At 42.8% G+C, this 15,188-nt stretch overlaps 1 protein-coding gene across 1 annotated transcript in view; it reads left to right on the forward strand.

Annotated features, from left to right (window-relative positions):
- Positions 1-1,899, forward strand: part of FYN (FYN proto-oncogene, Src family tyrosine kinase) — a 183,994-nt gene extending 182,095 nt beyond the window's left edge. Inside the window, exon 12 of the mRNA XM_011364863.1 lies at positions 1,283-1,899. Coding sequence (XP_011363165.1) covers positions 1,283-1,491 — 209 coding nt within the window. The 3' untranslated portion in view covers positions 1,492-1,899. The remainder of the gene's footprint in view (positions 1-1,282) is intronic.
- Positions 1,900-15,188: the final 13,289 nt, after the last annotated feature.

Below are 15,188 nucleotides of genomic sequence, written 5' to 3' on the forward strand. Positions count from 1 at the left end.
GAAAGAGATCTAGGTTTCTATATGGCTTAAAATTAGGTTCTTGCTTTTGTAAAGTAACCAGGTCGGCAGATGGGGAGGATTCCAGATTACAGGCACAGGGCCAAGGAACAGCCAAAACATACAAGGGCTTGGCGGGCAGTGACAGAATGTGATATGGCACAAAAGGGAAGGAAAACTTGAGAATAGTGCTTGGTGGTGATTGGGAAAGGGGTCAGGACATTCGCCTCCCCCCAGATGTGGTATTTCCTGTTCTATAAAGAAGGCCAACATGTGGGGAGGCTACATTCTCCAAAGAGTTAGCGCTTTCTCAAAATTTCTCCTGTCAGTTCTGTGCAGCCTGATGTTTCAACATGAGGCAGCTCCCCCAGAGGGTCACAGAGGTCTTGAATGATAGATGGCCTGTCCGAGGTCGTCAGTAAACACAGGCCTGGAGACCCCCTGTCTCCCCATCAAAGTCACCAAACCTCAGGGCATCTCTGGGTCACTGGGCCAGGCAGTGCCCAACCGTGGTGGCAGGATGGCAGATCTCAGATGGTGGGGCACCAAAAGCTTGCCCAGGCAGAAGGAAACTAATTTATGAAGTTCGTAAATGGAGTTTATAGATGCTATTAACAAGTAACAGTGTATTTTTTATTCCATGGATCTTTTCCGTGTGCTTCATTCGTATTTCTTTGTCATTTTAATTGAAGTGTAAGTTGCATACAAGAGAATTCAACAAGTTTAAGAATACAATGATTTTTGACAAACATAGGCATTCAAACCACCACATACAGGATATAGGATAAATGTAGACCACAACTTTTGTTTTGTACGCTTTTAAAGGGTAAAAAAAAAAAAAGAATATGAGACAAAGATCATATACAGCCCGCAAAGCCTAAAATATTGACTATCTGGCCCTTACGGGACTAGTTTGCTGACCCCTAATAGAGAACATTTCCATCACGCCACTCCCCGTCACCCATTGATCTGCTTTCTATTACTGTAGTTTTGCCTTTTGTAGAATTTCTTATAAGTGAAACCATACAGTATGTTACCTTCTGTATCTGGCTCCTTTGACTTATAACGCTGTGGAGATTCATCATCTGGGTTTTTGCATGTATCGGTAGTGCATTCCTTTTTCTATTTCTGAGTGGTGTGGTGTCCCATTAAAGCCCGGGTTCCACCCTGAATGAAGTCAGGCCCTCAACATGGTTTAACCACCTGCAGCTCAAAGTAGAAGAAAGGGGAGTTCCAGGGCCCGGCAGCCGGCAGATGCCCACTTTCACCGCCCCTATCTTTGCAGGCATGAACAACCGGGAGGTGCTGGAGCAGGTGGAGCGCGGCTACAGGATGCCCTGTCCGCAGGACTGCCCCATCTCTCTACACGAGCTCATGATCCATTGCTGGAAAAAGGACCCAGAAGAACGGCCCACCTTCGAATACTTGCAGGGCTTCCTGGAAGACTACTTCACAGCAACGGAGCCCCAGTATCAACCTGGTGAAAACCTGTAAGGCCTGGGTCAGCAGAGAGAGGCCTTGTCCAAGAGGCCTCCGCCCCCTCCCCATTAGCTTTCAATTCCGTAGCCAGCTGCCCCAGAGCAGCAGCGAGAACCGTCCAGGATCAGATTGCATGTGACTCTGAAGCTGATGAACTTCCATGGCCCTCATTAATGACACTTGTCCCCAAATCCAAACCTCCTTTGTGAAGCATACAAGACAGAACCTTGTTATTTCTCAGACTTTGGAAAATGCATTGTATCGATGTTATGTAAAAGGCCAAACCTCTGTTCAGTGTAAATAGTTATTCCAGTGCCAACAATCCTAGTGCTTTCCTTTTTTTAAAATGCAAATCCTATGTGATTTTAACTCTGTCTTCACCCAATTCAACTAAAAAAAAAGTATTATTTTCCAAAAGTGGCCTCTTTGTCTAAAACAATAAAATTTTTTTTCATGTTTTAACAAAAACCAATCAGGACAGGTGTTTTTTTGTTTTTGTTTTTGTTTTTGTTTTTTTGTATAAATATGCATACATATAATATATTTGTCCCTGTACATATACCATGTGGATGCTAACATGGAGACCACGGCCAACCTGGGCCACAAAGCTTCAGGACCCAGAGTGAGGATTTTACTGCAAAATCAGCATAAAAGCACTGGCGTTATTCTGAAAACCAGTGACCTCATTTTTGGCTTTTGCAAAGCATGATTTTTTTAAAATTTGGATTGTACTCTTTTGGTTCTTGACTGTACCTATAGATGGCTGTGACTTGACTCTTTTCAGCTCTCGAGCTGAATTCGCAAGTTCTGTTTCCAGTATTTGTTTTGACTTACTGCGGTTTGTTCTTGAAACTTAAAAGTGAGCATATTTAAGCAAGCAAACGGCCAATTACTACCAGGGGAACTGGAAGATGGATAACACACAAACTTCTTGTATAAAAATACGAATGCCGAAATGTTTCAAACTTTTTTATTTAATAAATCTTGTAACCACATTTAAATGTTCTAAAACCCATAGCATTGTAGTCATGGCAACCTGCTAAACTTTCTCATGCGACTAAAACTTATAGGGAAGGTGAGGGTGGGGGTTGTACATTTCCCATTGTAAAATAAGTGTTTTAAATGTCCTGTACTGCTAATGAAATGACTTTCTATATGTCCAAGAGTTCTCCAGTGGAATAACTATGCACTACTTTACATTTCATGGGGATGCACAAAAAAAAAAAAAAAAAGTATTACATTTTTAGTTGCTGTTTGTACCAACCTTGGATTACATGTTTAACAACAACAAATCTAAAAGCCTATTTCTATTGAGTTTTTAATACTGAGTAGCAACTCGGAAGTCTTACTTCTTTTTTTGTTATGATTTATTTGTGAGTTTACATTTTTAAATTGTTTAACTTTCTTAATTTAGTAATTAAAAAGAGAGCGTTTTACATTTGAATTTTTTTTTGTTCATTTGTTTAAATCATTGAAGGTACTCCAGTAGTGACATATCTGTTCCGCACCAGGTGGTAAGGAGTCACCTGGTGAATTTACCCATTGTGCAATGATTTCCGAATGACAGAAACATTCAGGACACCTGGAGTGGTTTGTTGTTTTTTTTTTCCCCCAGAAAGTCTGGGCCATTGTCTCATTAATTCAGAGAACTGCTAAAGCCAGACTAGGCATACCTTAACATTTTAATTTGTCAGACATTTTCTCTAACTGGAATTTTCTGTGTCCCACCTGTAGGAGACAGAAACAATTACAAGGAGAATCTTTCTTGTCCTGGAGTCACTATATACATTTCCCAAGGTCCCTCCAGCTCTGTAATGAAGTTGCTACGCAGCGAAACAAGCTGGTCGAAGGGGCAGTGGGTAGTCCTGGCTAACTGTCCAGGCCTGGCTCTGCACTCATTCAGCTGCGTGACCTTGAACATCAGCCACCTGGCATCTCTCGTTTTCAGGGCCCATCTGTAGAAATGAGGGAGCTGGATAAGATTCCTACAGATCTAAGATCCCGTGATTCTAAGATCACTGGTATTATGTGGAATCATGGAAGGAGGACAGTTTTCTTGCTGAAATAACCATTGTATTTAGAGAGAATTTCCAACATTTAAAAAAAAAAAAAAAGGTGAAACAAAGGGATTTTCTGGTTAACCAAATCTATATGGTATTATTTTTGGTACAATTAGTACAATTCAAAATTGATAAAATTTCAAAGATCTTATTACATACAATTATTATCACGTTACTGGACAAGTTATTAACACATTCTAGATATTTGTAAAGAGAACTTTGTTTTTAATCTTCACATCCCACTAGGTTGGATAATTTGCAAACATTCCCTGGAGGATTTTTGTTTATACTTTTGACTGGGTCATTTTTAAAAACCTGAGAAAGTAGTAACAACCTGTTTTAAACAGAGATTCTTTAAAAAAAAAAAAAAAAAACAGTCTCTTCAAATTATAGCCTTTAATTCAATTGAGTTCATCATGGATTCTCTGCTGTGAAGCAAAACTAAGGATTTAGGTTAACTGGAAGGCACTCTCCCGAAATACAGCATGCTGGGACTATTCTGGAACACTCAGAGTGGGGTTGCAGAATAATAGTAAAAGCATAGCTATAAATATGAAGAAATCAGATCAGCGAAGTTTCGGGTTTTTTCTTCCAAGAAGCTAATACGCTACCAAGAGCTGTTCCAGTCCAGACAAAGGAAACAGCCCCTCCAGAGGGGCCCAGCACCTCCCAAGAAGCCTCTCTCTCCCTCACACACTGTAGAAGCTTGCGATAAGCTGAATTCTCTGACCGGAAAGTTCTCTTGTTAAGAAACTAAGGTATCTTGAAGGTATCTCAGCAGCAAATGATGGTGAAATATTTTTTGTCCTTGGTAACCTTGTAGTGAATAAGTACTTGCTCTGTTCCTTTAGGAGAGCTGGCATTCGGCATTGTTGTGCTGCATAGGGAGACTTCCTAATAAACTCTTTTTATTTTCTTAATGTCAAATAATAAACCTACTGGAGAAGACAGTTTGACAAAGCTCAGACATTGTAAATGTGACAAAGTGATTTCTGTTCACCCATGCTGACTGGGCTCACACTCTCCTCACTGGGTCCTCTGAGGCCATTGCATTCAGGGTGCACTGAGGGTCTGGGGGGACCAGAGAGCCCACAGTAACTACAGGGGCTTCCATATATTAGGGCATCAGGGCATAGACGCAGGCGAACACTGCACTTGGCTCTGCCTTGATGATGGCAAAGAAAGGTATATGGAGAACCAGGCAGTTCCATGAGAAAAGTTAAGTTATTCATAATTGTTCAAAAACAACCACACTTCTGAAGATTTCCTGACAAGCGCCAGAGGGTGTTTAGCTGCCTTGAGAAAGACAGGAATCCTCCTGTGGCTAAATCTTGGCACCAGAGGATTTTTCCAGTAGCACTGGAGCTGCGAAAATTTTATCTGAAGTTTCCAACAGGACCTCGAGAATGTACACCGTATTAATTGGAATGGTTCTTTCATGAGTCTTGAAAGAAGGTAAGGTTTTCAGCAGTATGCAGAGGAGAACTACACCGAAACCCGCTGCGTGAGGAATGACATCTGTACTTGTGTCATGGCTCAGAACAAGAGAACCTCACTTGACAGAATAGGCATTTCCTAAGAAGTTGTATTTGAATAAAATGGTGTTTGATCAATTTGTTCCTGAAAGATATTTTAATAAATGTTGATGACTCTTGATGGTTTTCTTCCCGCTATATATTATACTATTGGAATTCAATTAGACTGTTCAAAATATATTCTGGAAAGAAGAAAAGAATGGAGGGAAAGGAGGAGAAAAGAAAGAGAAGACAGGAGAGGGAAGAAGAGAGAGGGAGGGAGGAAATAATTTGGGGGGAAGGAAGTTCAAACAAATTTTTATTCTAAAAATGATATGGTGGGGTACAGATTTACTGAAGCAGATACCAGTAACATGTTTATTTAATTCCCCCAAAGTAGATTATGACTACAGAGAAGAAAATAATGAAAAATTAACATCTTTAATATCTTTGAAATATCATATGGACCTTCATAATTTATATATACCTGTATTCCCAGAAAATTTTTATAATAAATTTCTAAAGCGTACCTCATTCTTTCTGAACAAGCGAAATATTCAAAATCCCATGGCTGGTGGGGAGAACATACCTTTATTCTAAAAATTAATTCTGAGGACTGAAAATAAAAATAAGTGATTTTCCAGTGTGGCAAGGACTCTTCTAAGGAGAATGAGATTGGTGACAAATGAGTGCTCTCTCAACAGCCAGAACGCCATGCTCCTTTCCAGAATACATACTACTAATAATAATACTCTTTTAATAATTTGTTCAATACTACGGCTCTTCTTTTCATGCATTTTCCCTCCCAGCCTATGAGCTCTTTGAGAACAAACTGCCTGACTTGTTCACATATTCTCCCTGCACCTAGAGCGGTGATGAGCCGATGGTAGGTGTTCAAGGGATGGATGGCTAGATGGAGGATGCTGCCCAGTGAGATCGACCTGGCTGACCTGCAAATGATACACTTACCTAAGAAACTTGCTGAGCACACCTGGCTTTGCTACAAGCTGCCCAAGGCACTAGCCCTGACTGTTGTGAATGTGTTGTCACCAGTCTTCATCACACGATTTGACCCAGCCTATAGCGTGAAGTGAATACTGTTAGTGTTTCCCAAACCTCTCCCCAGCACTCATCCCAACACCAATGGAAATAAACTTGTACCCTCTCAGACCTGGAGCCTTCAAGGTCTCATTTTAACTTTGTAATTTTATGAAAACTTGATATTCTACTCCAGAAATATCTTTGTCTTTATATGAAATTATTTTCCCAGACCTTCAGGTTGTGCATTGCTAACCAATCTATGGCTTGTAGTACCCCTGCACACCTCTGCAGGACCAGGCTCTTCCTGTGCCCTGCTAGAGAAGCACAGCGTGAAGATGTCCATGCAATATTACTGCAAACGTGAAAATACTGTAGTTGAAAGTGGTAACATTAACTCCTATTAATATGAATTATCTTATCTCATTCCCAGCAAAGAAGTGCCCCCTGACTGATAATGGGACAGAAGACAAGAGGGTTTGATGATGGAAAGAGGAAAACTGTCCAGAGCTGCCTGGAAGTGCATGTCTGGTCAGGTCAGCCTGCTTGTCCAAGATGGCAGCAAACGGGAGTAGACATGATGGAGATGGTGGACAAGAAGGAAGAAACCTGAACTTAGATGAGAGGAGTCCTTTGCCAAGGCTGTGCAAGACAGTGGAATGACGGTGGATATGACTGTGGATATGGGTAAGGACATTCATTCATTCTCCAAACATTTGTTGGATACTCATTAAGGGCCAGACCCTGTGCTTAGCACTAGAAGATCAAAGAGACGATTAATATTACCAGTCCAGTGAGGATGGAGACCCATTGAAATGGTTGCGGCAAGTTCTCTGCTAGGTGGAAACACAGGTGGCAGCAAAAGAGTGCCATCCAGTCTAGAACGGGGAGTGCAGGGGAGGCTTCCTAGAGGAGGAGATGCCTAAACTCAGTCTTAAAGGACAAGTAGATTATGTACTGCTTAATGGTAACCCCAGTGTTTTTTGCCTTGGGATGTGTTTCCTTCTACTATCCAACCCTCATAAGGGGCTGGCCCATGCTTTAAATAGAGAAGGTGCTCAGAAAATGCATCTAAATGAAGAAAAACCAAAACCATGTCTACAAATTCTCTCTCTCTCTCTCTCTCTCGTGCACACACACACACTCACACACACACACACACACACAAAGTATACAGGTACATCATTTATTCTGATTAGAGGGATACTAACTGGAGGGTAGATAATACCATAAAAGGACAGAGAGTAAGGTTTTAAGCAGATTATTGGCTCCAGTGTCCCAACTGGAATGTAGTTTGAAATATATTTATTGAGTATGAGAATAAAAGAATTGTTGGGAAGGAGGCTTGTAATAACTCCTCACTAACTCCGTTGAAAATGATTAGTAGGGGTTTTTCTCCCATTTATGAGCCCATTGTCATTCCTCTCCTTCTATATACTAGGCTATTTTGCTTCAATCATCATGCAATGTGTAAACTCATGAAAAAAGGTATATACTAGCATTTGTGAGGTGGTCTGGTTGCTTTGTTTTGAATTTTTTCCTTTGGTTAATTATCAAGTGTTTCCTATGTAATAATCAATGAGTAGCTAATTGGAAGCAAGAGAGAATGAAATGGATATAATCAGATAGTGTTTTTTAATGAAACGGGTACATGTAATACTATGGGGAAATATTACTAAATAGCAAGAGACTTTAATCTTTTTTTTTTTTTTTTTTTTTTTGCTGTGTGTTTACAAAGAATCCATGTAAAGCCACTTATGAACTACATCCAAGTATGTGAATTCTTTCACTTTTAGACTCCGCCCAAGGAGTGAGCCCTGGAAGATACCAGGAGAAAGGCGGGGCCTCTGGAAGGTCACTTGGGAACCCAGACTACCCTCAACGGAGCCAGAAGGTCTGTCAATTCCCAGAGAGCAGCAAGAAAATGGTGAGCAAGTGGCAGCAGTTGCCTAGAGAATTAGAGAATGAATAACAATGCTTTCTGGTAAATTAACCATATTAGATTGTGCACAGCAAAGTGATGGAAAAACCCTGTTAAAAACTGAATAATAATTTGCCTACATCATTTATGTAAAGTGAATAATTTTCCTACTTCAGTGGACTTTAGTTTGATTTAAAATATGAACAACTCCAGTACTGTTCACCACAGCATAATATGTGAGATCATTGGGAAGAGGAATCAGACTATAATCAGACAATCCTCTGTGAGCCACTCCACCCACTCCTCTCACCTTCAAATTTTGGAAAATATTTGTTTGTGGGTTCCTGAAGGTCTCAAAGTGAAAGGCATTCATCACCGTCAATGCTATCACTAACCATGACCTCACCATGGTTGAGAGGGGGGGAAAGCAATGCTTCATTCTAGTCAGTATTTCTCTGCTCTAATTCAAATAAGTACTTGAATTTGAATTGTAGAGAAAATGGAAATGTAGCAAAGCTATACTTAAAGCAGTAAGCCAAGAACAAAAACAACATGCATGCAGCCAAAGGAGACCTTGGAAAATACATAGATAAAACAAAAAGCTATGCTTGGCTGGGACTCTGTTTGAGAATCAGATGCAAAATGGAGAACACTATTCCCACTATAAAAATTTTACAATCTACAATATCCAAAATAAAAAGGCATCATGTAATCCACCTTGACATTAAGAAGCCATGCTATTGCTCTGAATTATGATATTTGTTCATGACTAATGTAGGTGTTTTAGAACCAGAGAGGTCAGAGGTGGGGTGGCATTCCATAGGTGTCTCAGAGACCATTCGCTTCAGCGGTGCACTCCTATGTCAATCACTGTTCATTTTCCTTTTCTCCTCACCCCTGCGCCCCACCCCCACTAGAACCACAGAATTTTTATTTAGGTATTCACTCATTCTCTTCATCCCCATCTCCCCACAAAGGACCATTGTTTACGTATTAAAGTCAGCCCTCAGATTTTGACCTTTCGGGGCAGATCTGTGGCTAGTTCTGTCTGCTCCTCCTTGTTGGCCTATCCTGCTTTTCTCTATAACCCTGATGGCCCCAAGAGACTGAAACTTGAACCCCCAAATCTCAACACTTCTTATCTCTTGGGTGCCGATTTTGGGTGGGCAAAGGAGCCTTCCCTATTCCTAATAGTTCTCCCAACTCCTTCCTTCGCTCCCACCAACCCTTGCCCACTGGCCTAAGATTTATTAGACACTAGTTTTGTCCCTATGCCCTCTGCCTCTAGCTATAAATTGCCTTTTTGCAAATTACCCCACCTCAAGATACTCTGTAGTCATCACCAGAAAATTATTGTAATAAATATGCCAAGAGATGATGTGAATGGCGCCCTCTGGACTTGTGTGGTACACAAATGGCACAATGGTCTGTGACGTTCCTGAAATCACTTGAGCTATCCCGGAGCCTGTGTAAAAGCTTCAGAGCCACAGTACATCAGTCTTGACTTTTTATGACAGTTTGCAATTTCAAAATTAAAATCTTTCAGCCATGGTCAGAAATTGCCGATGGGCAGTTTCTGGAAGAGACGAAGAGCCCACAGGCAGCAGTACTTATTAGAGTAAAAGGCTTTTTATTCAGCCCAAGATTTGGCCTGCTGGCTGGGCAGATATAGCCTAAAGCACATCGGGTAGGTTTTCAGGAAACACCAGAGTTAGAAAGCTGCTAAGTCTGAATGTTGGAGGTTCAAGGGGGTGGTGGACTTGGCCTATACTTAGGTCAAATATTATCCACCCTTGGGATTGGCTGCTTCATTGTTTGTTGATTGTCCTATCTGGTCCCCTCCCTCCTTCGCATTCAGTACAGCCTACACGTTCTGGTGATCTCTTGCTGCAAGACAAACCACCCCAAAACTTAGTGGCAGAAATAGAAACAGTCATTTATTTTATTCACGAGTCTCCAATTTGGGCAGGGCTCATCAGAGACATCTCTGCTCCACACGGCATCAGCTGAGGCAGCTCAGATGTGGCTGGAGGAACTGCTTGCACAACGTCTCACACACATGGCTGGTAAGTTTATGCTGGCTGCTGCCCAGGAGCTCAGCTAGGGCTCTTGGTGATATTGGTGAGGACTTTGCTTCTTTTTCACTTGGGCTCCCAGGTGGCTCGGTGGGCTTGCTCACATGGCGGAGCCCGTGTTAAGCCACTAGTTCAACCACCCCAGATTCTTTATGGAGCAGACACAAGCTGCCCCCTACTAGTCCTGCCCAAATTTAAAATTTCCGAGCCAAATAAACGACTGTGGTTTTAAGACACTAAGGTTTATTTTGCAGCAATAGATCACCAGAATGTACAGGTTGGGCTAAATGTAATATGAATCCATTCCCGCATCTCTCTCAGATGCCTCCTGGTGCTACAGAGTCGAGAAAACTAAAAACTACATCCTCAGACTCTCTTACCATTAGGATCATGAGTGTCCATTAGGCTATACCAATTGGACATACTTGCACAAATTTAGGAAGGCAGAAGTAAGACCGAAGCCAATTTCCTGCAGGTTTTAGCTGTTTTCTGCAGGAAAACAAGGTCATGGAGCCACCAATGTTCAATCTCCAACTTCCTGAGTATCAAGAGTCCAGTCGTGGGGGTGGCAGTGGCTAGGCTCCACATCCCAACATGCTGGCAGATGTGGTGGTGGCAGCAATGGCGTTCTGTTCCTGGCTTTCTGCCCCCTTTCTGACTGTTGTATTGCAGCTATGGTGTTCTTGAGGTCAACAGCTCCAGGGGCAGCTTCTTGAATTCCACCTTCCTGATTGTGGCTGAGGAGGCAGCTCTCCTGGTAGATCAGTTCTGCCGCATTCTGAGAGTCATTCTCAAGGTCCAGCATAGAGCTCTCTCTCCAAATCCTTTCAACAAGTTTGTAATTTGCCATATTAAATCCCCTTTTGCTTAAAGTCCCTAGCCTGGTTTTAATTTTTTACATTAAACCTTGCAGCTGGTACCCAACTGATCCCCAAAGTTCTGTGCCTTCTCCGCCATTCTTTTGTTCTTGCTTACTTGCTTGCTTTTGCTCATTTAATCATCCCTTTAACAAGTATTTATAGAGGACTTACTATGTACCATGCACCATGTTAGATCCTGGAGGAAACTCTGTTAACTAAACAGTCATGGCCTCACCCTCATGGAAGGAGCTAGGATAAAGACTAGGAAATAGCAAACTACAGTCCAAGGGCCAAATTGGCCCCCTACTTGTTTTTGTACAAAAGTTTTCTTGGAATATAGCTGTGCCCATTCATTTATGTCTTGCCTATGGCTGGTTTTTCCCTACAATGGTAAATTTAGATAGTTGCAACAGAGACTATATAACCCACAGAGCTGAAAATATTTACTACTTGGCTTTTTACAGAAAAAGTTTGCCAGCTCCTTCATTAGACGAATAAAACTCCAACTCCTGTTGTCTTCCACATCCAGTCTGTCAGCTCCGCATACACCACACGCCAAGCTCCAGGCTCGATTCTGAGCACTTCATGAGAATCGCATCATTTAAGTCGCACAACAACCTTTGAGACATATTGTTATTGTCTTTTTTTCACAGAGAAGGAAAGTGAGATTTAGAGAGATTTGGGCTTGGGCGACTGGATAGATGGTGACAGCATTAACAAGATACAAGACCTAGGAAGAGGCACAGAAAAGAGTCAGGAGATGACAGATTCAGTGTGCACTCGTAACACAGAAGGCACCGACAGACATCCACAAGAGGCTGTCCTAGCTGATTTTCCTCCTTCATGTGATAGATTTTAAGTCTGGACTAATTTCAGGTTCAAATGACAATTGTATCACTTATTAGCTGTGTGAATTTGGGCAAGTTACTTCATACCTCCAAGCTTCTTTGCCTCAGTTTCCTCATAAGTAAAATGGGCTCTTGTGAAAACTAAATAAAATAATATGTGTACATCATTTAGCACAGTACCTGGTACATAATAGACATTTGATCCATGTGGGCAACTTCCCCTTCATCTTCAGTCTATCCTACACATGGTGGAGAGTAACCTGAAAACCACAGCTTTGATTGTGCTGTTCTCCTCAAAACATGTGATAGTTCCCACTGACCCCCACTAATGGAAGAAGACATGATTGGAGGGCCTGCCCGGCCCACACTCCTTTTTTAAATTCCCCCACATATACTACAATCTCTGTTGAAGGCCATGTTTTTACCATGTAACCTTTCCCCCACCAGAACAGCTAATGATTCCAGAGGCAGATGATTGATCCAGAGGAACCAGTCCACTGACTGGCCACTAGCAAATAGAATTGTCTCCCTTGGGTTGGAACCAAGAATAAAGAGGCCGTAGTGATGAACCCTGGGCCTACAGAGTAGGTTGAGTCAGGGCCAGAGTTGGCTCCATGGGGAAAGAGAGGACACAGTCTGCAGAAGGAAGCAGTGGCTGGAGATCAAAGGCCACCAGAAAGAGAATTAGAGCTCAGAACCACTGCTGTCTGTGCTTCCACATCAGGAGGCCCAATTCTACTTTCTGAGCACCATTTCTATGAGCTTTCTCGAGCCCTTGCAGTACACCATATCGTCACTTGAGCTAATTCAAGGGAGATTAGGCCTCTGCAGTCCAACATCACTGTTTTGCCAGCCCTATCTCTCCCTTCAACTCGACCATCACTCCCACCCAAGATCCCGACTACACCGAATTGTCTACAACTCCTCGAGCATGCTCTGCACTGCTCCAGTCTTTTCCCATGGCCTAGAATGTTCTTTTGCCCTCTCTCCTCTTCCTAACAGCCTATTCATCCTTTGAGTCCAAAATCAAGCATCTCTTCCCTCACGAAGCCCTCTCTGGTCTCTCTGATCCCGAAATCATAAGCGATGGCTTCCTCCTAAGAACAACCTGTACTTGGCTTCTAGTCTCTCCATGTCGTTCATTGCACACCTCTCTCTGAGCTTTCCTCCTTACCTCTATGCTCACTGAGAGTAGGAACTTGGCACGCATTAGGCTTTCGGATATTATACCAAATTGAATCTAACAGTTGGTATACTAAAATACGATCTAAGTTGCTTCAATAAAGAGTTTTATGCCAATATAGGGCATTGTTTGTCAAAATGGAAATGCATTTAGAGAATACTTCAGATTAAAGGAATGAAGATAAAAGGGCACATTTTTGGCCAGGAGTTCTGAGTCTTAGAGACCCAAACAGATTGTAGACATTTTATTTCCCGATTTGATTGGAACCATAACATTGGATTTGGTAATGTAATATAAAAGTTTCTAAAACTTTTAGCCTGGCGGAAAGTCTGTCACCTCATTACTGTGTTAGGATTGCTCTTGTCTACGATTAAAGCACCCACACATATTGCTGAAACTGGCTAGTAAATCCGGAAGGCCAAACTTAGAAGAAGCTTCCCTTGTTGACGTGGAACCTGCAGAGCTAGGCCCTTCATTGGAGTTCCAGGCACACCCAGCTTCAAATGTATCAGGAGAGGGTGTGGCTGTATTGCATGTGGACACACGTCCACTTGGGTTCAAGATCTTGCGGACACTGTTGAGAATAGTAAGCAGCTGCTGGTGCTTGAAATAATAGCCGCATTTTGTAAACGTGTAAGAATTTCACTATCAGAATCTAAACTGAAGCTGTGGACCTGGAGTCTCCTCCTGGACCCTCCATCTGGGGCTCGACCCTGGGCTTGCTCTTCCTGGCACACTTCCAGCCTGAACCACTCCACGTATGAACACCCCAGTCTCCCCCTGGACGAGGAGGCTTGGTTTGGGGTTTTAGGTTATGGGGTGAGCCAAGCCCTTGCCCCTGAGTTCAGGAAGGGAGAGAGGCTCCCAACACCTGAAGCAAAGCCTACTTTCTCACACTGCCCTCTGATCTTTCCCATGCTCTCTGAACAAATCCCTACCGGGGTAACCTAAAACCAGTTTCCAAACCTGCTTATATAGGATCTAAGAGAATCTTCCAAAGTTCAGGTTTCTCGGTCCCTTTCCAGACTTGCTGAATCAGACTTCCTCAGGCAGGAGGCCTAGGAATGTGTCATTGAGCATATAGGCCCTTTTCTCCTCTCACCTTCTTCCCACTAAAAACGTATGGCAGAACAAACATATGGCATGAGATATTTCTTTGGGTTCCTGTTAAGTACCACTTGCCTCAGCCCCAGTGGCACAGCCATGGAAGGCTCTCACCCTCAATTCTAACCTGGGCAGCCCTGGTACCTGTGGTCTGCTCCTGCTGGTAAGGAAGGACACCATAGGGGCTGGTGACCAAATCACCCAGGGCACAGCTATGGGGTACTCCCCTCTAGGCAGGACACAGGACAATATCAGCCATGTGGCCTTTAGATATTGGAAAAGCCAACCAGGCCAGGCTGGGTAGGCTTGGCCTGACTCAACCCCTGAAAAAACAAGTCTCTGCTACGAGTAACCTGTGGTCAGTCTCCTGGGAACAGCCATGAAGTTGGACTGGGATTTTGAGAGCAGGATAACCAGACTCCCACAAAGGTGATATGCCCAGCTTGCATCTCTTCTCCCAGCTGATATGAAGTTACGAGGCAGAGCTTCATCCTGGATCTCAATACCAGCACTTCGAGGAGGTGCCGCACTATTGGATTTGATGAACCTGACCTCCAAGACCTCCAGCTGAGGGTCCCAGGAGATCACAGACTCATAGGGCACATGGGACTGCTTTTCAGGGCAAGCTCCTGGCTTTATAGATGAACTGGTCAAAAAATACATTGAAAACTCTCATCGACTTTATTCTTGCCCCCTACCTTATCCTTTTCATGATGAGACTATCCCCTTATGGAATGCCCTCCAATGTCCTTTCCTTGGGCTGGCCATGTGGGAGGAGTGCCCTACCTCACTCTTTTGATAAATATAACTCTCTCAAGTACTTCCCCTTACCCTTCAAAGATTCAAATGTGCTCCTCCAGAGGTGGAGATGGGACCAGGGTGGGATGGAGAAGCACTGCCATGTAGAGGGAATTCTAGCAACTTTCTCCAGAAGCCTAAGGACTCTAGAGCTTCCATTCCCTATCTGGTTTCTTTCAACTTGAAAACCCACAGGACAAAGTTGTCCTCTGCCTCCTGCTCACAGGGGATATCCTATAGTTTGTTTTTGACCCTGGCTAGTCAAATAATTAGCTCTTAACAACCTTCTTGGGAGCTCGCTGCTGACTCAG

The sequence above is a fragment of the Pteropus vampyrus genome, unplaced genomic scaffold (genome assembly GCF_000151845.1).
Source record: "Pteropus vampyrus isolate Shadow unplaced genomic scaffold, Pvam_2.0 Scaffold101, whole genome shotgun sequence".
Lineage (NCBI taxonomy): Eukaryota > Metazoa > Chordata > Mammalia > Chiroptera > Pteropodidae > Pteropus > Pteropus vampyrus.